Source organism: Peromyscus leucopus, chromosome 15 (genome assembly GCF_004664715.2).
Source record: "Peromyscus leucopus breed LL Stock chromosome 15, UCI_PerLeu_2.1, whole genome shotgun sequence".
NCBI classification, from domain to species: Eukaryota; Metazoa; Chordata; class Mammalia; order Rodentia; family Cricetidae; genus Peromyscus; species Peromyscus leucopus.
In genome coordinates this window covers 21078286-21103080 of record NC_051076.1, presented here as the reverse complement: position 1 = coordinate 21103080, position 24795 = coordinate 21078286, and the positions used below count along the sequence as shown (strand labels likewise).

General features: G+C 42.2%; 1 protein-coding gene across 1 annotated transcript in view; it reads left to right on the top strand.

Annotated features, from left to right (window-relative positions):
- Positions 1 to 24795, top strand: part of Catspere (catsper channel auxiliary subunit epsilon) — a 119095-nt gene that overhangs the window by 50386 nt on the left and 43914 nt on the right. The window contains exons 8-11 of the mRNA XM_028865499.2: positions 7611 to 7717; positions 9816 to 10308; positions 15098 to 15575; positions 22839 to 23281. Coding sequence (XP_028721332.1) covers positions 7611 to 7717; positions 9816 to 10308; positions 15098 to 15575; positions 22839 to 23281 — 1521 coding nt within the window. The remainder of the gene's footprint in view (positions 1 to 7610; positions 7718 to 9815; positions 10309 to 15097; positions 15576 to 22838; positions 23282 to 24795) is intronic.

Genomic DNA, 24795 nt, shown 5'->3' with positions numbered 1-24795 from the left:
GATGCTTTTTGTGACCTTGACAATTTTGAAGATTCCTAGTCAGGTATTGTGCAGCATGTCAATAAGCTGCCATTTATCTGAGCTTTTTCTCATAATGAGGCTGGAGTTAGACCTCTCAAGGAGAAATACCACCAAGGTCTGGAACTTTTGCCGTCAGGTTGTGCTGAGGGTCTAGATTAACAGTGCAGCCTGGCAATGTGTGTGACAAGAGCACACATGTGGAGGCCAGAAGGCCGTTCTCCTACCATGTGTATCCTAGGGATCGAACTTGGGTCATCAGGTTTGGTGGCACATGCCTTTATCCTCTGAGCCATTTCTTGGGTTCACACTCTACTTTCTTAAAGCAGTTTACATAATTTTTTTATATTTTTTTTTCTGTGTGGGAGACTTATGCATTACTCATTCATTTGCTCAATGCTTTTTTTTTTTATATCAGTACAGACTTACGTACTTATTCCATGTTACAACCCATGGTCTTGGGTTATAACACAACACTGCCTATTCACTGGGACCCATTCATTAGACTTATGTATCCCTTTTGACATATTCCTACCATTGGTTCCATTTGGTCTGATTTCGACCCTTCTTTTTTTTCTACATTCTGGCATTCTGAGGTGTTCCAAGACCATCTTATAGACTATATTAGGAATCAAGATCTGCTTGTAAGAGTGTGCACTGATAATTTGGTGGTTGTGGTGGTTTGAATAAGAATGATCCTCATAGGTTCATATATTTGAATGCTTAGTTATCAGGGAATGGCACTATGTGAGAAAGATTAGGAGGTGTGGCCTTGCTGGAGTAGGTGTGGCCTTGTTAGAGGAAGTGTGTCACTGGAGGTTGGCTTTGAGGTTTCAAAAGCCCAAGCTAGGCCCAGGGCTCTCTCTTCCTGCTGCCTATGAATCTGGACATAGAACTCTCAGCTACTTCTCCAGCATCAGGTTTGCCTGCATCCTGCTATGCTCCTGCTGTGATGATAATGGACTAAGCCTCTGAAACTGTAAGCCAGCCCCAACTAAATGCTTTCTTTTGAGGAGAAAGGAGTATAGGAGCCAGAGGGGTCAAGGACATCACAGGAAGACTCACACAATCAGCTAATCTGGACTTACAGGGGCTTGCAGAGACTGAACAGCCAGGGAGCCTGTATGGGACTGACCTAGACACTCTGCATATATGTTACAGTTGTGTAGATTGGTCCTCTTGTGGGACTCCTAACAACAGGAACAGGGGCTGTGTCTGACTCTTTTGCTGGCATTTTGGACCTTACTCCTCCTACAGGGTTGCTTTGCCTGGCCTTAATACATGGGGAGGTGCTTAGTCTTGCTGCCACTTGACATGCCATGTTTTATTGGTACTCAAGGGAAACCTGCCCTTTCCTGGATGGAGAAGAGGAGGGAATTGGGGGGTGGGAGAAGGGGTGTGGGGGGAGATGGGGGGAATGCCGAGGGCCATGGGAGCTACAGCAGGTGACAATTAGTGTTTGACTAAGCTGCTCCCGGAGAAACAGAGCCCAACGGCACTGATTCGACAGAGAACTCCCAGTGAACCAAGACTATCAATTGGAACAAGAGAGGCACCTTCAGACACAGACACCGTCTGCACTGAGCGGAGGAAGAGATGAGTGGACCCCGGTGCAAAAATACAGGCAACGACATAAAGACCTATATGACACCATCAGAACCTAGTGATTCTACACCTGCAAGACCTGAGCATACAAACGCAGAAGAAATCAGTCCTAAAAATGACTTTAAGAAAATGATAGAGGCCCTTAGAGAGAAATGAAAAACTCCTTTAAAGAGGAAATGAAAAATTCCCTTAAAGAAATGAAAGAAAAAACAAACAAAAAATTGGAAGAAATCAAAAAAAGCCAAGAAAAAGCAATTAAACAGATGAAGGAAACAGTTCAAGATTAGAAAACTGAAATTGAGACAATAAAAAAGACACAAACTGAGGGAATGCTGGAAATAGAAGATCTGACTAAATGAACAGGAACTACAGATGCAAGCATAACCAACAGAATGCAAGAGATGGAACAGAGAATCTCTGATGTTGAAGACACAATAGAGAAAATAGACTCGTCAGTCAAAGAAAACACTAAAGACCAAAAAAGTGTAACACAAAACATCCAGGAAATTTGGGACACCATAAAAAGACCAAAACTGCCTCGTGGTGGTGGCACACGCCTTTAATCCCAGCACTTGGGAGGCAGAAGCAGACTGATCTCTGTGAGTTCAAGGCCAGCCTGGTCTACAGAGCAAGATCCAGGACAGGCTCCAAAACTACACAGAGAAGCCCTGTCTCGAAAAAACAAAAAACAAAACAAATCAAAAAGACCAAACCTAAGAAAAACAGGGATAGAAGGGGAAAAATACCAACTTAAAGGCACAGAAAATATATTCAACAAAATCATAGAAGAAAACTTTCCCTACCTATGAAAATATAAGAACCTTACAGAACACCAAATAGGCTGGATCTAAAAAAAAAAAAAAGTCCCCTTGCCACATAATAATCAAAACACTAAACACATACAGAACAAAGAAAAAAATATTAAGAGCTGCAAAGGAAAAAGGCCAAGTAACATACAAAGGCAGACCCATCAGAATAATACCAGACTTCCCAGTAGAGACTGTGAAAGCTAAAGATTCTGGACAAACGTTATGCAGACACTAAGAGACCATGGATGCCAACCAGACTGTTATACCCAGCAAAACTCTCAATCATCATAGATGAAGTAAACAAAATATTCCATGATAAAACCAGATTTAAGCAATACCTATCCACAAATCCAGCCCTACAGAAAGCACTAGAAGGAAAAATCCAACCTAAGAAAATTAAACACACCCATAAAAACTCAGGCAATAGATAATCCCACACTAACAAATACCAAAGAAGGGAACATAACACTACCACCAAAAAATAACAGGAATTAAAATCACTGGTCATTAATATCCATCAATATCAATGGTCTCAACTCACCTATAAAAAGACACAGGCTAACAGAACAGATATGAAAACAGAATCCATCCATTTGCTGCATACAAGAAACACACCTAAACTTCAAAGACAGACACTACCTCAGAGTAAAAGGCTGGGAAAATGCTTTCCAATCAAATGGTCTTAAGAAGCAAGCTGGTGTAGCTATCCTAATATCTAATAAAATAGACTTCAAACTAAAATCAATCGAAAGAGATCGGGAAGGACATTACATATTTATCACAGGGAAAATCACGCAAGATGAAGTCTCAATTCTGAACATCATGCCCCAAATACAAAGGCCCACATTTGTAAAAGAAACATTACTAAAGCTTAAATTGCACATCAAACCCCACACACTAGTAGTGGGAGATTTCAACACACCACTCTCACCAATGGACAAATCTACCAGACTGAAACTTAAGCATGAAATAAAGGACCTAACAGATGTTATGACTCAAATGGACTTAATAGATATCTACAGAATTCCACCCTAACACAAAAGAATATACCTTCTCAGCATCCCATGGAACCTTCTCAAAAACTGACCACATGCTTGGTCACAAAGCAAATCTTAACAGATACAAAAACATTGGAATAACCTCCTGTATTTTATCAGACCACCATGCCTTAAAGTTAAATTTCAACAACAAAAACTATAGAAAGCCTATAATATCATGGAAACTGAATAATGCCCACCTGAAGCACCAATGGGTCAAGGAAGAAATAAAGAAATTAAAGATTTCCTAGAATTCAATGAAAATGAAAGTACAACATACCCAAACTTATGGGACACTGTGGAAGCAGCACTGAGAGGAAAATTCATAGCACTAAATGCCCACATAAAGAAGTTGGAGAAATCTCACACTAATGACTTAACAGCACACCTGAAAACTCTAGAACAAAAAGAAACAAACTCACCCAGGAGGAATAGACACCAGGAAATAATCAAATTGAGGGCTGAAATCAATGAAATAGAAACCAAGAGAACAATACAAAGAATCAATTAAAGAAAGAGTTGGTTCTAGCCAGGTGGCGGTGGTGGCGGCGGCGGCGGCGGCGGCGGCGGCGGCGACACACGCCTTTAATCCCAACACTCAGGAGGCAGAGGCAGGCGGATCTCTGTGAGTTCGAGGCCAGCCTGGTCTACAAAGTGAGTTCCAGGAAAGGCCAGGAAAGGCGCAAAACTACACAGAGAAAAACCTATCTCGAACAATAAAAAAAGAGAGAGAGAGAGAGAGCATCCAAATTAACAAAATCAGAAATGAAAAAAGAGACATAACAACAGACAATGAGGAAATCCAGAGAATCATCAGGTCATACTTCAAAAACCTGTATTCCACAAAATAGGAAAGTCTGAAAGAAATGGACACCACATAAACAAACTAAAAGAAAAAAAAACCCACATGATCATTTCATTAGATGCTGAAAAGTCCTTTGACAAAATCCAACACTCCTTCATTATAAAGGTCTTGGAGAAATCAGAAATACAGAGAACATACCTAAACATAATAAAGGCAATTTATAGCAAGCCGACAGCCACCATCAAATTAAACAGAGAGGAACTCAAAACAATTCCTCTAAAATCAGGAACAAGACAAGGCTGTCCACTCTCCCATATTTATTCAATATAGTACTAGAAGTTCTAGCTAGAGCAATAAGACAACAAAGGAGATCAAAGGGATACAAATTGGCAAGGAAGAAGTCAAACTTTCACTATTTGTAGATGATATGATAGTATAGATAAGTGACCCAAAAACTCTACCAGGGAACTCCTACAGCTGATAAACTCCTTCAGTAAAGTGCAGGATACAAGATCAACTCAAAAAAAAATCAGTAGCCCTCCTATACACAAATGATAAAGGGCTGAGAAAGAAGTCAGAGAAATATCACCCTTTACAATAGCCACAAATAATATAAAATACCTTGGGATAACACTAACTAAATAAGTGAAGGACCTTTTTGATAAGAACTTTAAATCTCTAAAGAAAGAAATTGAAGAAGATATCAGAAAATGGAAGGATCTCCCATGCTCATGGATAGGTAGGATTAACATAGTAAAAATGGCAATCTTACCAAAAGCAATTTACAGATTCAATGCAATCCCCATCAAAATCCCAACACAATTCTTCACATACTTGGAAAGAAAAACACTCAACTTCATATGGAAAAACAAAAGACCCAGGATAGCTAAAAGAATCCTATACGATAAAGCAACCTTTGGAGGCATCACCATCTCTGACCTCAAACTCTACTATAGAGCTATAGTAATAAAAACAGCTTGGTACTGGTATAAAAACCGACATAGGGGCCAATGGGATCAAATTGAAGACCCTGACATTAATCCATGCACATATGAACACCTGACTTTTTACAAAGAAGTCACAACTATATAATGGAAAAAAGAAAGTATCTTCAACAAATGGTGCTGGCATAACTGGATGTCAATATGTAAAAGATTACAAATAGATCCATATCTGTCACCATGTACAAAACTCAAGTCCAAGTGGATCAAAGACCTGAACATGAATCCAGTTACACTAAACTTAATAGAAAAGAAAGTAGGAAGCACTCTTGAACGTATTGGCACCAGAGATCACTTCCTAAATATAACACCAGTAGCATAGACACTGAGAGCAACCATCAATAAATGGCACCTCTTGAAATTGAGAAGCTTTTGCAGGGCAAAAGACACGGTCAATAAGACAAAAAGACAGCCTACAGAATGGGAAAAGACCTTCACCAACCCTACATCTGACAGAGGATTGATCTCCAAAGTATATAAAGAACTCAAGAAACTAGACATCAAAATACTGAACAATCCAATTTTTAAAAATGGGCTGAAGAGCTAAACAGAGAATTCTCAAAAGAAGAATCTCTAATGGCTGAAAGACATTTAAGGAAATGTTCAACATCCTTAGTCATCAGAGAAATGCAAATCAAAATGACTCTGAGATACCACCTTACATCTGTCAGAATGGCTACGATCAAAAACACTAATGACAGTCTATGTTGGAGAGGATGGGAGCAAGGGGAACACTCCTCCACTGTTGGTCAGAGTGCAAACTTGTACATCTACTGTGGAAATCAGTATAGGGGTTTCTCAGAAAATTGGGAAATGATCTACCTCAAGACATACCCAAGGAATGCTCAATCTTACCACAAAGATACATGCTCAACTATGTTCATAGCAGCATTATTCATAATAACCAGAACCTGGAAACAACATAGATGCCCGTCAACTGAAGAATGGATTAAGAAAATGTGGTACACATACACAGTGGAATACTACTCAGCAGAGAAAAACAATGACAGCATGAAATTTGCAGGCAAATGGATGGAACTAGAAAATATCATCCCGAGTGAGGTAACCCAGACTCAGAAGAACAAACATGGTATGTACTCACTCATAGGTGGATACTAGATATAAAACAAAGGACAATCAGACTGCAACCCACAGATCCAGGGAGACTACCTAGCAAGGAGGACCCTAGGATGACTGTGGCTTACAATAAGTTTTGGTTTTGCCCAATCACTGGGCAAGCTTTAGTGAAACATTTCATTATTAAGACAAGAATTTGTACTGTATCAAGCTGATGGAAGAATATGCTAGCTGTACTTCCAAGAGGGGAGGCTAAAATCTTTTTAGATTATGGATTAGCCTATAGGAAAAATATCTGCCATGAATCAGTGAAGGGGAAGATGAATAGGAATCTCATTTATACAGCTTAAGTAAAACATAGCTCTCTGAACAGATAGGTTTCTTCTGTATTCCAGAATCTAATCAATATTTGTATATATAATTTAGCTATTATTTGGCTTAAAAGGGCTTATGGGGAAATGTTATCATTTTCACTATTTTCTACAGAGAAAATATTTTCCAGTTTCAAGTAACCCTGGACTTTTTGAATTAAAACTTGTTTTTATGTTAAAAAAAAAATCTGTATGATAAAAATAAATAAATAATAAATGCCACTAAGGATATATAAGAAAGGAGGGTCTGAGCTTAATTTACCTTAATTCAGGAGATCATTTGGCCTTGTATGCTTGATAGGTATTTCAAATAAAATACACTGTTAGGAGTTCTTGGAAGCATACATAGCATACAAGGAAATCATTGCAGGAATTGGCTACTATATATACAAAAGCTAAAATATCACAAGACTTAAGCTATGGCTTGACCTTCTGAAAAGTCCTTGACCTTTCCAAGTAGTAGCTTTTGTGATAGTAGCTGGATTCCATACATTTTCCTGCGACTAGCAGCAGAGATCCACCTGGCTCCACCTCCCAAGTGCTAGGATTAAAGGCGTGCACCACCACACCCAGCTGGTCTTTTTACTTTGTTGATAGTGTCCTTTGGTACACCTTTCACTTTGGTGAAGGATGTTTTCCTTTCTATTGACAGCATCAATTTCTTTAATTTTCTCACTCTGTACCGCAGGGTGGCCTCCAACTCACAGAGATCTGCCTGGCTCTGTCTCTAGAGTGCTGGGATTAAATGCATGAGCCACCGCCACCCGGCCATAAATAATATCTTAACTAAAAGAACAAATATAATCTATCATTAGATACAGGAAAGTACTTCCAAATACCTTTGACTATGAAAATAATAAAAGAAACTTTATCTTTTTTTTTTTCAGAATTCCAGAATACTAACGAAGTTGTTGAACACCCTGGGACAGCACCCTTACATTCACACACTAATGAAGAAGAAAGTCTACGTCCCAGGTGCCCTAACTGCAGATGGGTATTTAATTTTTTAATTCATCTTTAATTTAATAATCAGAAGCTTTAAAAGAGTTTTGAAAACATTAGTGGACTTTTATAAAATGTATCTGACATGTGATTTCCAAGGAAAGAATTCCTTTATGATACAGGAAAAAAAAATGTGATAATTCCAACTGAAGAACAACTAAGAAAATACCAGTCAGAATCTTGGTTGAGTCACTTTTTGTTCAAAAACCGAACCTTCAATCTAAAAACCTCATTGGGGTGATCATGTACCTAAATGTTCCCTGCTCGGCCATGAAAGTGGGCTCCAGCAGTCTGATGGATGCAACAGTTAATGCCTCCACCATACACATTAACTTACCCATGGTCTAATACACAGGCCCTCCTAGCCACAAATCCTAACCAGAAAGGCAACATCTGTTAACTATGGAAGGTAGTAGATCACTACAGGGTACAGATAGGCTTTCTTAACCTCCTGAGCACCTAGGCACAGACAGGCTGCTTGTAACTAAGGGATACAGTTACTGTCTTCAACAAGGGAACAGAGATGTTCTTATAGAGGTGAACCCCGGCTACTCTGTAACACAATGCTTGACTCAGGCCTGCAGGAGGGAGTCGAGAGTGCTTTCCTGAAAGTTACGGGACCAAATCAGGGAGTCTTCTAAGTGTGGGTGGAGGGGTGGTGTATACAGGAGCCTTCAAACTGGGATTTGAGAGAAGAGACAAATTCCAAGAGATGCAGAAATCTGCAATGAATAGGTAGAATAATAAGTGCTACTCAGAGGATCTTCAAAGGAATAAGCTGGAACTCAAATTCTTCCTGCTTTTATAACACTTGGGAAGTGGGAAGGTAGGGGAAGCCATTCCTATAAAACCAAACTGAAGGCCATCTCTGATGGAGCAGTAGGGTGGGAAAGTTATGATAACATGTTCCTTTCCTGTTTTTGTTTGTTTTGTTTTTCGAGACAGGGTTCCTTTGTGTAGCATTGGCTGTCCAAGAACTCACTATGTAGACTAGGCAGAGTCCTGTAACTCAGAGATCTGCTTGCCTCTGCCTCTAGTGCTGGGATTAAAGGCGTGCACCACCACCGCCCAGCCCTTTCCTATTTTTAACAAGCTTTGTTGAATGATAACTTACATGCCACATAATATACACCGTTTTAAACTATGGTTCACACTAATCCAGAGTGTTCGGTACATTTACACTTCCCCACCCAGTGCCACTATTACACAAACATGACACATGGTTTACTCAGTCTGAAGTTGATAAGTAAGCATCTTGGTTAAATTCTTCTTCAGCTATGCTATGTATAAAGCTGCTGGGAGCGTTTGTATGCAGATTTTCAGTTGACAATGTGTTTTGTCTCTCCTCGTTATATATAAAGGCGTGAGACTTCTAAGTCCTATGGTATCTTCCACATTGGGTTTTTGAGGAATAGCTAAACTGCATAGTCCCAAAGTCACTGCCCTGTTTATATCTCCCTCAGCAGTATATAAAGTTTCCTGTTTCTCTGCACCCATTGCATAATACCTGTTAATGTCTGCTTTACATATTAATATCCATAGAGGGACTCACTGATGAAATAAATAAGTATGAGATAGTTAACTCTAGAGATAAGACGGAGAGGCACAGCTAAGGAAGCTGCCTCACGCCGCACGAGAAAACAATAGGTGATATGTAAAACTGTATGTTAAGAATAAGGGGGTGGGGCTGGAGAGATGGCTCAGTGGTTAGGAGCACTGGCTGCTCTTCCAGAGGACCCAGGTTCAATTCCCAGCACCCACATGGCAGCTCACAACTGTCTGTAACTCCAGTTCCAGGGGATCTGACACCCTCACACCAACGCACATAAAATAAATTTAAATTAATAAAAAAAAAGAAAGAAAGAAAGAGGGCGATGGGACTGTTTATGTGGAGTTAGGGAGACACACTGCAGAAGAAAGAACATCAAAAGTCAAGATTATTTTCCTCTTTTAGAGTGAAGAATAATAAAATGGAGCCATGGCAGCCTATGTTGATAAAAGCTTAGAATTTTTAAAATGCATAAACTATGGGAGATGCATCAGAGAGAGGAGAGACCCTTTTTCTTCTTTTTCATTTTTTTCTCTATTAGAACCTGGGTCGTCAACCTGCCAATGTCCTCAGACGACTTAATGAAGGAGATCCGAGGAAACAAGGTGGCTTTCCAAGACTGCTTCATCTCAAATCTCGCCTTCCTGCTGACCTTTCCTTTGATCACCATCGCCGAGACCCCTGGAGATTTGCCGCTCACGCTACCACAGGGGAGTCCATTGATGTCTACCTGGAGTTCCTGCATCCCTACATTTGCTCTCCTGCTCACTGACACGGAGACCTTCCAAACAAACAATTCCTTCCGTACCTGGACCAGAATAAGAGTCCCCCCAGGTATCCTGAGTGATGCTCAAAGGCACAATGTGAGCGATGTGGCTCTATTCAACAATGGAATTATGTTTCTAATAAATGGTGCTATCTATCTAAAAACTAAAAGAACATTTGAAAAACTGGACTCAAATCAAGGTGTTCCTGAAACCGAAATTATTGGCATTCAAAGAAGAAGATGGTGTCCGGTCAGATATTTATTTAAGGTTAGTGAAATATATATGTGAGTATGTGTGTTATCAACATATATTTAGACATATTACTATAATATCCAGTGATATATCTGAGCGGCTGTTGCATGGTTATTGTCTCTCCCAGCCAAGTATTAACCCCACATAGTTCCTAAGGCCATATGTGATCCAGCATGTTCAAGCTCATAGGGGGCTATAGACACAGTTACTTTATTTAAAGATGTAGACAGCTGTATCTCTCAGATTTCTGAGGTCTCTTAGCAGTAAAGATGCATCCCCGGTGGCAAAGAAAAAAAAAAATACTGTATGCTGTCATGCAGACCAATGCTGTCATACTATATATATATATATATATATATATATATATATATATATATATATGGGACAAAAGCACTCCCATATATGTTCCCCTAAGACCCTGTGTGCCTTCAAAAGCTAATCAAATTACCACAATATTATAGACAATAGATACCAAAGCACTCTCACCATAAAACATAAATATTGCACAAAAAATGTAAGTGTTCTTTTAACTACATTGTTGGGCTCCTAAAGAAATATGCTACCGTAAAGAACAAATATATGAGTTGAACATTAAAATGTATGAAATAGCCAAGCTGACCAGGAAGGATAGGTCTAAATGATGTGTGACTACAGTTCCAGTTGCCTTGAGTCCTGGACAGGGGGCGGGCTATTCCTGGTAGCAAAGATGGGGCGGGCTTTCTTACAACATTCTCTGCTTAGGTCCTAAAGAGCCTGGCTGCACTAACACTCACCTCTTAAACACTCATACAAAATTGATAAATCCACAACACAGAAGCCACCAAGCTGCTCCCTATCTTGGGGCAGCCCACTCTGTTCTCTCTTTGGGGTGCTCTGCTTAGCTTTACCAACTACACTGATGCTTTAGGACAGAAGCCTCTGCCTAGCCTACGTCTTGACTGAATTCATTCCTTTAGGAAGACAAGAATCAAGGGATACACCACCATTCCCACCTCCTCACATGTCCTCACAGGAAGAGAAATTCTGGGAGGAAAAAAACTGTCCCAACAGACTGGCCCAGAGGAAGATGCAAATTCCAACATGTTAGCTATCCTTGGGACTGACCTCTGACAGTCAGAGTTCAGATACCAGGAGGTAAAGCCTTAGGACAGAGCAAAGACGGGAATCTGGAACAATTTTTTTTTTTTTGCATAAAATAATGACCTTCAAAGAGATCCTAACACATCCAAACCTATGTCAGCTTTTGTTACAGAAAGAGAAGGGGCTGGAGAGTTGGCTTAGCAGTTAAGAGCACTGGCTGCTCTCCCAGAGGACCTGAGTTTGATTCCCAGCACCCACATGGTAGATCAGAACCATCTGTAACTCCAGTCCCAAGGGATCCAATGCCCTCTTTTGACCTCCTTATGCATCAGGCATGCATATGAGTGCACAGACATGTATCAATGTAAAACATTCATACACATGAAATAAAATAAATAAATCTAAAAATTAAATGTTCTAAACCCTAGGATACTTTTTAAAATGACAGTTATATTTAAGAATATATGCATGTAACAACAATTAATGGAAAAGAGATCATGAATTTGAAAGAGAGCAAGAAGGGGATATGGGAGGATTTGGAAGAAGAAAAGGGGGAAATTATGTATATTATAATCTCAAAAATAAAAGAAATATTTTTTAAGTGTTTCCCTCTGGATTTCCTAAATGCAGCCCACTCACAGTCACTTAGGAGTTTGAATTCACAATATCTATGTGGGTTACTTACGTGTAAGACCTGAAAAGGAAAGTCTATTGAGTAATTATCTTTATCAAGTTGGCCTCTGGGGACCATCTTTATTGTTAATTGATGAAGGCCAAGCCTAAAAGTAGGCAGGACCATTTCCTAGGTTTACGCCCTGAACAGTGTTATGTGTGGGGAGAGTGATGAGCACAAGTCTGCATGCGCTCATTCTGGCTGCCGCTGCTCTGGACTGTGGATAGAACACTGCTTTAGCCTCTTGCCTTGACTTCCCTACAGTGATGGACTGTAACCTGGGACTGTGCGCCAAATAAACCCAAATCCTTCTCCCTTGGAGTTGCTTTGGTTAGAGGTTTTTTGTTTGTTTGTTTGTTTGTTTGTTTGCCCCCCCCATAGGGTTTCTCTGTGTAGCTTTGTGCCTTTCTTGGAACTCACTTTGTAGACCAGGTTGGCCTCGAACTCACAGCGATCTGCCTGCCTTTGCCTCCCAAGTGCTGGGATTAAAGGCGTGTGCCACCACTGCCCAACTTGGTTAGAGTTCTTGATCATAGAAATTGGGAAGACAAATCTCTGTATTAGAAAAGAAGAAATGTCTCAAATCTCTGTTTCCACATTAAAGAAGTAGCTGAGGGATAGGAAGGGATGCCATAGTAGTGTAGACAAATTTCTAAACAGTCTTATTAAATAAGAAACACAGAGCCAAATACAGGGGTGAAAGCCATAGAAATCAGAGTGATAGCCACCAACTAACCTTAGCTCACCACATCACCATAGCTTCCCAAGAGAACCAGCTTCTTCCTGTCTAACCTGCACTTTTATTGCCTTGCTGTTCTGCCTTCTCATTGGCTCTTAACCCAGCCACCTCACTTCCTCGTCACTGCCTGTCTACACAGACCTCCAGGTCCCTGTGGTTGGTACTGGGATTAAAGGTGTGTGTCACCAGTTTGACTGTGTCCTTGAACACAGGAGACTCTGCCTGCCATGTGATTGGATTAAGGGCATGTGCTACCACCACCTGACTTCTATTTATGGCTGGCTATGACCTCTGATCTCCAGGCAAACTTTATTTATTAACATACAAATAAAATATCACCACATTTCAGCACAAATAAAATATCACCACATAGTAGGGCCTTTCTTCTATTACATATCAATGCCAATATTGTTTTCAAAAGCTGTAGTAATTACAAAATACCTATAGCAGATTTGTTTTCATAGTGGTTCTGCCTTAACCAAACTGTGGCGTATCGGATCTTTCAACATTTCAACTCTTTTTTTTTTTTTTTTTTTCTTTTTTTGGTTTTTCGAGACAGGGTTTCTCTGTGCAGCTTTGCGCCTTTCCTGGAGCTCACTTGGTAGCCCAGGCTGGCCTCGAACTCACAGAGATCCGCCTGGCTCTGCCTCCCGAGTGCTGGGATTAAAGGCGTGCGCCACCAACGCCCGGCAACATTTCAACTCTTAGTGGATGTGAAATGGCATTTCACTTTAATCTTCTTTATAGACATCCTGTTTTTTTCTTTTGCAGGGCTGGGATTAGGACCCAGAACCTCACACCCAGCCCCTGGCTCTTAAATATTTCTTGCTCATGTTTTCCTTCTCATCACCCTTTCTGTGTCTTTGTATTTAAGGAGAGCTTCTTATAGACTTGACAAATTTTTGTGTTTTTTTTTTTTTTTAAATAATGGTGATAATCTCTGCCTTTGAGTAGAATCTATTTAGATGTAGTGTTAACTATTATTAATGGCTGGATTAAGACTACTATTTGGAAGGCTGGAGAGATTATTCGGTGGTTAAGAGTGTTTGTTGCTCAATCATGAGGATCAGAGTTTGAATCCCAGCACCTACAATGGGCAGCTCTTAAAGGCCTACAGCTCAGTACCGAGAGATCCAATGTGTTTGTTTGGTCTCCCTGGGCACCCAAACACCTGTGAGCATGTTGTCACCACACAGACACACACACACACACACACACACACACACACACACACACACACACACACAAAAAAAAAATCTGGGGGGAATAAAAGACCACTATTTTGACTTCTTTCCCCCTCTCCCAGGGATTGATCTAGGCCCTTGTGCATCCTTGTCAATCAACCATTCTACCACTGAACCACCTCCCAACAGCAGCACTGTCTGTCTATCACTCCAGTTCTTCGGTCCTTTGTTTCTCCACTCTTGCCTCATTCTAACTAAATTGTAAATTTTTTTTAGTATTTTTATGTTGTCTCATATAGACTTTTTTAAAAATAGAAACTATTTTTAGTTGCTATGCTGAGATTTATAATAATCATCTTTAAGTTATCAGGGTCTAATTTTATGTCACAACACTGTAGGACCTTATGACTGTGTCTTTGTGTTTATACCCCAGTCCTTTGTATGGTCTCATATTTTACTTCTAAATATGCAATAAATCTTATAACACATTGTCAGTATTGTACTTTAAGTAGCCTAGTGTCATAGAAACACATAGATAACTGGTATAAAATGATAAAAATTAAAGATTTTTACTGTTGTTTTCATGGTCATGGGATATTTGGGTTTGTTTGTGTGTTTGTTATTGAGACAAGGTCTCACTGTGTAGCCCAGGCTGGCCTCAAACTCAGAATCTTCCTCCCTTAATCTCCTAACTTCTGGGATTACAGGTATACACCACCATGCTTAGTAAGAGTGATAAGTGGGCAAGGAAAGGCTGTGTATTTGAAAGTTTGAAGGAAAATATTATCTATTCTTTCTATTGCTAGAAACATAAGAAAAATTAATGGAATTATCTCTTTTCATGATACGTAATATGACATGTTTTTTTAATTTAATGGACTTTAGTGCCAAAGTATTATTCTGAAATATTGCTAAAAGAAAACGTGATGATTACTTCTTTTTTATTTTTTTACTTTTGGTGTTGGGGATGGAAGCCAGGGTCTTGGGAACCCAAGCATCCATGCTGCCATGGGGCTACTCTCCCAACCTCTACTCTTGACTGTCAAGTGTAGGAAAAATAGAAGACCGGAATTGCTAGGCCACTCTCTGTCGCTGAAGATTTTTCGATTTTTTTCTTTTCTTTTCTAGAGCTCAAGGAAAAAGAGCCTGTTTGCCATATGGACAAAAAGTGAATTTTACCTTGGATATTCTGAATTTAGATTTGTGAAAATAATGGATAGTGCAAGACTGAAAGCTGCTCTCAAGCTCGACCCCGCCGACACCGTCGTGATCCAGAGTGTGGAGTACACGTGGCACCCTCTGGAGCTCGCCCTGATCCTGCACCACTACCCCCCCTCTGCCACCACCAAGCACACCCGCATGCTGCTCTACAACGAGGATTCCACAGAGTGGACGATTCAGGACTTCCAGTTAGATCTGCCCATGAGCAGCAACTTAGTCGCGCATTTTCTCTACTCGGCTCTGCCAGACTTAATCCTGTGGGATGCACACAGGGTTTACTATTACTACAAAAACTTCACTATTAGTGGGACTATGAAAACAAAAGAAAGAGAAGAGAATCTGTCAAGTTTATCGGATGGCAGCAAAATCCACAACGTCATCGTAGGTGAGGAATTCTCAACCCTGTTAAAAAGTATTCTGGGTTTCGTTATATTGATGATGTAGAGGTTGTAAATGTTCCAGTGTGTGGTTCTTTTGATGGTTACTGGCATGTATTTAGCACCTAGAGCTTAATAGATTTTAAATTTGACCAGCGTTAGGCCATGATCCCATGTAGCAGAATGGCAAACTCAAAAGTTTCATGTCACGTGCTTGGCAGATGCTAAGGAAGCAGTTTGTATATTTGTCAGAGAAAGAGGTATTGTACTGTTCTTGTTTTGTTTTGTTTGAGACAGGGTTTCTCTGTGTAATAGTCCCTGGCTGTCCTAGAACTCACTTTGTAGACCAGGCTGGCCTTGAACTCTGAGAGATCGCCTGCCTCTGGAAGCATTATACTGTCTAATGTTCCTAAGGTTCACACAATAAGTATCTTGAGCTGTAGCTCCAGGCCACAGTCCTACAAGCTAGTTAGGAGCCAGAAATCAAAGTGCCAGCAGGACATGTTCCTCTGCGCAACCTGGGATTAGGGGGTCGGGGGTGGGGGTGTTTTCTCTTGGTTCTTGGGGTTTTTTTTTTGCCTTTGCTTGTCTCACGGACACATCTGTCCAGTTCCTCCTCCTGTCCACCATACTGTGTTCTCCATGCATGCCTCTGTTTTCATCTTTTGAAAAGACAGAACCAGGCCAAGGAAATGAGTCCATGTGGAAAAGCACTTGCTGCGCAAGCCTGATGCCCCACGTTTAGATCCCCTTTCCTTAAAATGCCTTTTCACTTGGCTTCTAGGGACCCTCTTCCCCCACCCCACCCCCTCCTCCTTCCTGTGTCACCAGCTTCTGCCCCTCAGCCCTTTTTTACTTTTATTATTATTTTATTTTATTTTTGGTTTTTTGAGACAGGGTTTCTCTGTGTAGCTTTGTGCCTTTTCTGGAACTCTCTTTGGAGACCAGGCTGGCCTCAAACTCACAGAGATCCGCCTGCCTCTGCCTCCCGAGTGCTGGGACTAAAGGCGTGCGCCACCACCGCCCGGCTTTATTTTATTTTTTATCCTCAGCATCATAACTTCTGAATAGCCAAGTGTCCCAGAGCTTGTTGTATTGACTTCTGGGCTCTGTTGATCCTTGTGGTTTGCCCTGCAGCCAGGAGCCCCAGCCTGATCTCACTGCCCCTGTTTCCTGCCGCCTTCCTAACACGTTTACGTGGATGAGCAGCAGGCACTCCAAATCTCACACAGCCATGATGTTTGTATTGAAAGGTGCCTAAGGAGATTGGTAAAAAGGCACCTCTTGCTACGTCTGTGAGGGCATTTCCAGAGAGGGCTGGCTAAAGGAGGTGGGGGACCCTGCCCTGACTATCGTCACACAGTCCCATAGGCTGGAGTCCTGAATGAAGTCAAAGAGGTACGAGGAGAAAGCCAGCCACTGCAGGCGCTCCTCTGCGTCCTGCCTACCACAAACCCAGCAGCCTCCCCCTTCACACGCTCTGGCTGGCGTGATGTTGAGTATCTATCTACTCAGGCCGGAAGTCAGAGAGTCAGCTCGCTAGAGACTCCGCCCCCCACCCTTAAGTCAAAACAAAATCACTCCTCCTCCTAAACTGTTTCTTTCAATAATGAGAACATGACTAACCTAACCAAACCAAAAAAAAAAAAAAACGGTATCAGACAGATACAGTCATTGACGTAGCCAGGCTTGACTGTAGTTCCTAAGCCTCCGAGACTAATTTGTAGGAATAATTTGGAAGAGTTTGGAGGTACAGGCTCGAGAAGCCCTGGAATGTTGCATACGAGGCTTAAGACTTATTTTTACTTTGTTTTAGTTATGTATATATGTGAGTGTGTGTGGTGGGGCGTGAGCACACGGGTGCAGGTGTCTGGGATGCCAGAGAAGGAAGTACAGGCAGGAAGTACAGGCAGTTTAGAGCGGCCCATGCCAGAACGCTCTCAACTGCTGGGCCATCGCCTCTCCGGCTCTGTACACCAAGCTCAGTGGGCCAGTTCTGGTGAGAGCTCAGAAGACCAGACTGTCAGCAGAAATGTGGGCAAGAAGCCGGGCGGTGGTGGCGCACGCCTTTAATCCCAGCACTCGAGAGACAGAGCCAGGCAGATCTCTGTGAGTTCGAGGCCAGCCTGGTCTACAAAGTGAGTTCCAGGACAGGCTCCAAAGCTACACAGAGAAACCCTGTCTCGAAAAACCAAAAGAAAAGAAAAGAAATACGGGCAAAGAGATTGGGATAAGGGCCCCTTGGGAATCCAATTAAGACATCCACGTTACAGCCTGGCAAAGAACTTGGCAACATTCTGCTCGTGTCCAGAGACTGCCCATATCCAGAGGCTGAATTTTAAAGAAAAAAGCAAATTAATCATGTGAAGGGAATGTCAAGGCAGCCTATATTACAGGCTTTGCTGGCTGCTTTAATAAGGTTCACCTTGAGAACAAGGAGCAAAAGTAATAGACGACTTTGCTGTTTGCACAGAAAGGTCCATGGGAACGTAAGACTGAGGAAGGCCTACTTTCTGAAGAAATTGCCACCATTAACTAGAAGCCATGTGTTTTGTCTTTGGCACAACAGGAAAAGTTACCTTGGGGACTGGGTAGGCCTCACCCAGTGCACACTCAAAGGTGTCAAAGAATAAAATCGTTTGAGAGGTTTTCCCTTTTGAAAAGAGAGCCTGCAGGGTACCCTGCTGGTACAGAAGACCTCAGAAGTTGTTCCTCAAGGTTCGTTTCACTATGCTCAGTCACATAGGTACTCAGAGGCCAGTGTGGCTGTGGTCCAAGGGAGCCTGGCCAACCCCGAAATTGGCAACAGACCTTGGCTTCGTCCGCTTGATGCCAGTTTTGTAGGCATGCAGACTGCAGGAGCTAATGGGGTCATGGAGGCGTCTATCAAAATTCCCAAAGAAAGCCTGTGAGGCCAGGCAGTGTGACATCATTGTTGTCCCGACAGGCAGTCCCTGAAAAAGTGATGAGCAGAGCTATGAGGGAGAAGCCTGACCTTCCTTGGAGAAGCCAGGGTATCGAAGCCTTCGGGAATGTAGAATACCTGCCAGGAACGGCTGTGGAGCCAGCTCAAGAGAGAGGCCATTCAGGCTGAAGACTACAAGGCCACCCCAGTGCGGTTGCCCTAGACTTTTGGGGCCCGAATCCCACCACCACAATGTGCCTTGAATACTGGGAATATTGCTGTAGGATTCAACATTCGTCTTGACAGCTTTCCCATTTTTCTTTCCCCATCTTTCTCTCTTGGAATAGGAGTGCTTATTCTGTGCTAATGTGCCTCAAAAGTATATAATTTGTTCATGTTTGTGGCTAAGAGTTGGCCTTGAATCTCAGAAGAAGCTTTAAACTTGGGAGTTTGAACACTGTTTGGACTTTGAAGACTGGGATGAATCTCAGTGTGTTTTGGTTGGAAGATAAAGGGACCCAGTCATTATGGCGTCTGGGGGGATCCAACAGTGGATTATTTTGGTTGGAGGTTGAATGCCAAATTGACAAGCAGTGGACTTTGATGGTTAATCGTGGTTGTCAAGTTGACTAAGAAAGAGATGACTAGTAAAGCATGGACATTAGTAAAGAAAGCCCCTGAGTATTTCCAGGTAGGATTAAGGGGGAAATGCATACTCTGAATGGGGCAGCGCCATCCCGTAGATTGGAGGCCCAGATGAAATAAAAGGGGAAAACATGCCAGTATTAGGCAGTCTCTCTAAACGCCTCAATAACTGAATTGAGGGTGCTGAAGTAGCTGAAATGCTGGTAAGGATTCAAGAATCTAGTTTTGTTTGTTTGTTTGTTTTTGGTTGGTTTTTTTTTTTTTTTAAATCAGTAACCTTAAAGGGAATTCAAACAAGCAAGTGAATGAAATAAGGAAGTGGATATAAGACAAGGAAACCAACATGGAAATCCAGCAAGGAAAGTGAGATTTTGGGAAAACAAAACAAACAGAAGCATAGGAGATAAAAACACAAGGGAAAGCATCACCAAGAGATGGGACCAAGCAGGGGGGAAAAAGTCAAAGACTGAATGTAAAAATCAAAGACATAGTGCATTCGGATGATGAAAGTTAAAAACAAAATGAGCATATATTACTGTAACTTGGAAGAACTCCGGAACAGAAGGGTGGGTCAGGAGCTGCTCTGGAACAGAAGGATGGGTCAGGAGCAGCTCTGGAACAGAAGGGTGAGTCAGGAGCTGCCTCCACACGATGCGGTGAGTGGGAAGAGCGAGGGAGCAGAGAGACTGCCCCAGAGAAAGAGCAGAGGAACACAGGTAGTCAGTCACAAAGGGAGTGACACCCTCCAAAGCATGGGAGGACCGTGGAAGGACCTCTGCTTTCCTACAGTATCTGATGGGTACCATTGATAGAAGGGATGTGTGTGAATCTCATCTTATTATGTAGAGTTCTTACATACAAGAACTAAACCTAGTCTGTGCTTATTGGCCGTTGTGTGTACTTTCTAGTCATCCTATTAGATGGTCTATATGAGGAATATGTCAATGAGGTTTATCTTAACAGCATGAGATGGCCATCTGTCTCCGGCCTGTCTCACTGTCACTGAGCACCATTGCCAAATGTGTCCCATCCCACTCTCCCCCTCCACCCCCGCGGATGATCACTCTACCCTGCTCAAGGCACTTTCAGAGGCTCGTGCCACATTTTGGAAACCTCATCGTCTAGACTCAGCCAGGTCTCTCTCCCACCCTCACATTTCTTTCCGTGCCTGTAACTCCAGGTTACTTGTAATCTTTACTTTCCAGACTCTTCCTCTCCCTTGTTGCAAAACATTGTTAGGATTTTTGTTTTTCTGTTTTGCTTTTTTTCCCCCTTTTGAAAAAAAATTCAATTTTATCTACCAAAGTTTCTCCTTTCATTTAGTTCCCTCCTCTCGACCTTTCTTCATGAGCAGTCCTTCCCTTTCTTCCTTCTCTGTGACTTCAGTGGCCTTTCTCTGCTTCTCAAGCGCCATGATCAGTTAATTCATTCTTTCCCGTCTTTGTCTTCACTAAGAGCTATAAATGAGGACCAGTAAAGCACTTTATTAGGATCTGAGTTCAGAACCCCAGAACCCATGCCAAGCCAGAAACAGCAGTGCATGTGTGTAGTTCCAGCATCGCTGTGGCAGGATAGGAGGCAGAGGCGGGAGTGCTTCCAGAACCCCGAGAGCCAGTTAGCCTGGTATACACAGTAGTGAGCAATAAAAGTCAAAAGATCTCAAGCGAAGTGGAAGGGTGAGAACCGACACCTAAGGTTGCCCTAAAACAGCCTGTTTTTCTGGTTGGCTTTTTTTTTTTTTTATTCATTGGGGCGGGGGAGGGGGGGTGAGTACGTGCACGTGGAGGTCAGAGGACAACTTGCAGAAGTTGCTTCTCTCCTTCCATCATGTGGATCTCAGGACCAAACTCATGGCATCAGGTTTGGTGGTAGGAACCTTTACCCACTGAGCCATCTCCCCCCCTGCCCCCCCATCTACTGTCTGGTTTGGAGAGGTTTCTAATTGTATGCAGATTCATACTATATGTATCCTATAACTGCTTAATCATTCACCAAAAAGATGTTATGTCATCCCTACACACATTTCCTCCCTTCCACTTTTTGATCTACTGCATGCATTTCTGATTATGCAAATTCAATTAGTATATTATTTATGGTAATTTATGAATTAGTGATTTACTAATTACTCTGCTTGCAAATGTTAAGATACACTGAGTATCATGAACCTAACTCCATGAATCCGCCTCCCTGCTTCTCACCAGTCGTCTCTGAGTGTTGCCTAAGACCTATCCTATTTTTGGCAAAGTCTCTGTTAAGGTGAGAAAGCTGGGGATTTCTCCATCCAGTCAGGAATACCTTATTCTTCTAGAACGACCCACACAATGCCATAGGCTGAGTGCTTGAAACAAGATACATAAATTTCCTCATATCTATGCCAGTCCAGGATCAAGGCAGCATCAGGAATGAATTCCAGTGAGCCAACAGACAGTCTCCTCCTCAATGTCCTCACAGGAACTGGTGTGTGTGTGTGTGTGTGTGTGTGTGTGTGTGTGTGTGTGTGTGTAAAGAGAGACCTCCCAGAAGGGTATATTCTTCTTTCAAGGATGCCAGTCCCACTAAATTAGTGTCTTCTGCCTGTGGCCTCATTTAACTAGAAGTACTTCCTTAAAGGCTCTGTTTATCCCCAATGTATTTACGGTGGGGGTGCAAGCTCCAGGAAGTGGGGGTGCAGGCTCCAGGAAGTGGGGGTGCAGGCTCCAGGAAGTGGGGATGAAGGCTCCAGGAAGTAGGGGTTCAGGCTCCAGGAAGTGGGGGTGCAGGCTCCATGAAGTGGGGGTGCAGGCTCCAGGAAGTGGGGATGCAGGCTCCAGGAAGTGGGGATGAAGGCTCCAGGAAGTGGGGGTTCAGGCTCCAGGAAGTGGGGGTGCAGGCTCCATGAAGTGGGGGTGCAGGCTCCAGGAAGTGGGGATGAAGGCTCCAGGAAGTGGGGATGAAGGCTCCAGGAAGTGGGGGGTTCAGGCTCCAGGAAGTGGGGTGCAGGCTCCAGGAAGTGGGGGTGCAGGCTCCAGGAAGTGGGGATGAAGGCTCCAGGAAGTGGGGGTGCAGGCTCCAGGAAGTGGGGGTGCAGGCTCCAGGAAGTGGGGATGAAGGCTCCAGGAAGTGGGGATGAAGGCTCCAGGAAGTGGGGGTGCAGGCTCCAGGAAGTGGGGATGAAGGCTCCAGGAAGTGGGGGTGCAGGCTCCAGGGTATAAATTTGAAGAAAACACAGATCTGACTGTAACATTATCCTCCCTAATAGTCCTGTCCTTGCCATATTCATATTCTTTACTGAAAACTATGTGTGTGTGTGTGTGTGTGTGTGTGTGTGTGTGTGATACGATATATAAAAGAGGTATAGTGAATATGAAGAGAAATGTACTCAGGAATTAAGTCCTCATATGAGTTCAAAGGTAGGAATTAATGCTTGTTCATTCTAATTTTTCAAGATAAATAGTCATTATACAAGAAATTATTTTTATTAAAAGTATACTTCAATAAAAACAGGATTTATGACTACTTAAGATGGGCCGGTGAGACGGCGCAGCAGGTAAGAGTGCTCGGTGCCAAGCCTGACAGTCTCTGAGTTTGATCCCCAGAACCCACAAGGTAGAGAGACCCACATTTCATAGATTGTCCTCTGATCTCCAGATGTGCGTTATAGCATATGCATGCACACACACACTGTGCGCACACACACACACATTAAAAATTTAAATAACATAAATGTTTTTCTCTTTTCCAGATCGTTTTGGGAGTATTTTGGTAAAAATGGAAAATAATGTAATGTTCTTTTCCAAGACTGACATTACAAATATAATTAAGTTACATCTATGGGCAAACAGCACAATAAAGTCAGCACTTTACTTCAACAGATCTGCCAAAGTATATCTCCTATATTTTAGTGAAATCTACCTCATGCAGAGACAGGAATACCCCTTATTTCTGGAGATAGAAAGTTCAGTTTACAAAAGCGACGATCGATGCCCATATCTGGCATTTCAACACAATATTTTTAGTGATTTTTACTTTATTGACAAAGGAGAAACCCTGACAATTTGGACTCAAATAGTCTACAAAGAAAATTTGGGTCTCTCTGTTATTATAGAACACTATGGCCCAAATATATTAACCTGGACACAAGACCTCTCCTATGAGATTGCCTCGGGACTCTGTACTAAAACTATGGTAAGTTAATTTTTTTTTTATTTGGGTTGAATAAATAAAAAACATTAGCTTTTTTTCTCGAGAGATAGGCTGTGTCATTAGACAGGTGGGCTAGGCTAGTTGACTAGTGAACCCAAGGGGTCCACCTGTCTCTGCACACTTGGGAGGAATTATCTAGATTAGGTTAGTTCCTGGGCATGCCTGTGAGAGGTTTTCTTGAATAGGTTAATTGAAATGGGAAGCCTGAATTTTCCGTGGCATCTGAGCTTCAACCCAGATAGAAGCAAGCCCGAAAGGGAACCTTTGGCTTTTACCTGCTTGCCTTTGCTCTCTCTCTCACGAGTTTGTCTACCCGGTTCCTGCTGCCACCACTGTCGCCGCAGCTACCGCTGTTATTGGTGACATCAGAACCCAAATTCTTTGTCCTTCCCACATGGAATGAAAACCTGCCGATCTCCAGGAAACCTGCAGGCTTTCAGCACCAGATTGGGATGGCTGAGACTGCCAGTCTCCTAGACTAAGCCGCTGTTGGCCTCTCAGCCTCTCCAACATGAGGACAGGCACTGTCAGACTATCTAGACTGTATCGTGTAAACCAATCAAAAACACCCCATTTTAAAAGTAGCCACCAGGCTGTTACTGACTCCAGAGTCTTGAGAACAGCCACTGTTGGACTACCCAGCCCACATCATGTAAGTCAATCTAATAAACTGTTATTTCTGTTCCTCTGGAGGGATCTAATACCCAAGGAAATAGACTACCTCTTAGACAAACAAGTTATGTCACACTGTAGAGGAGTATGCACACAGAGTGTGCAGAATTATTGCAACCATATTTCCAAACCATCTACTATAATAGATGTAAACATAAGGTATATATTATTGCATATTATATTTTAATATTATACAGTGTTATTAATACACAACATATCATCATACAGTATTACATTATTATTATATTATATATAATGTATTGTTATACATTAAAATATATTAATTGTCGATATACAATACACAAAATGTGGAAGATTGAAATTCCAGAAGGGCGTATTCACAAGGCGGGTGAACATTTTTAAAAATACTCAGAAACAAGAGAAGAAAGGGTTCTGGCAAATACTCTGTGCAGAGCAATGAAGCAGAGAAGACATGTGAGATGGTTCAGAGAAGAGTACTAGAAAGCAAACTTACCCCCTGGTCTTCCGAGCTCAGGAAACCAGGAGCCATGAAAAAACGAGAGCACTGCAGTGGCAAATGCCAAGTGCTGGGGAGAGAGAAGTTCAGTGAGATAATTAACCCGGGCGAAGGAGGTGGTCCAGGCACAAGGACGTGAGTTCGATCCCCAGAACCCACATTTCAAAAACAACAACAACAACAACAAAAAAAAAACTCAGTGTTGGTAGCACACACTTTCAGTCCCAGCATCATGTTCTCAGATACAGACAGACAGATCCCTATGGCTCACCACCAGCCAGCCTGGCCTGCTTGATAAGCTCCACGTCAGTGACAGCGAGCCCCTGCCTCGAGGGGGGGGGCAATC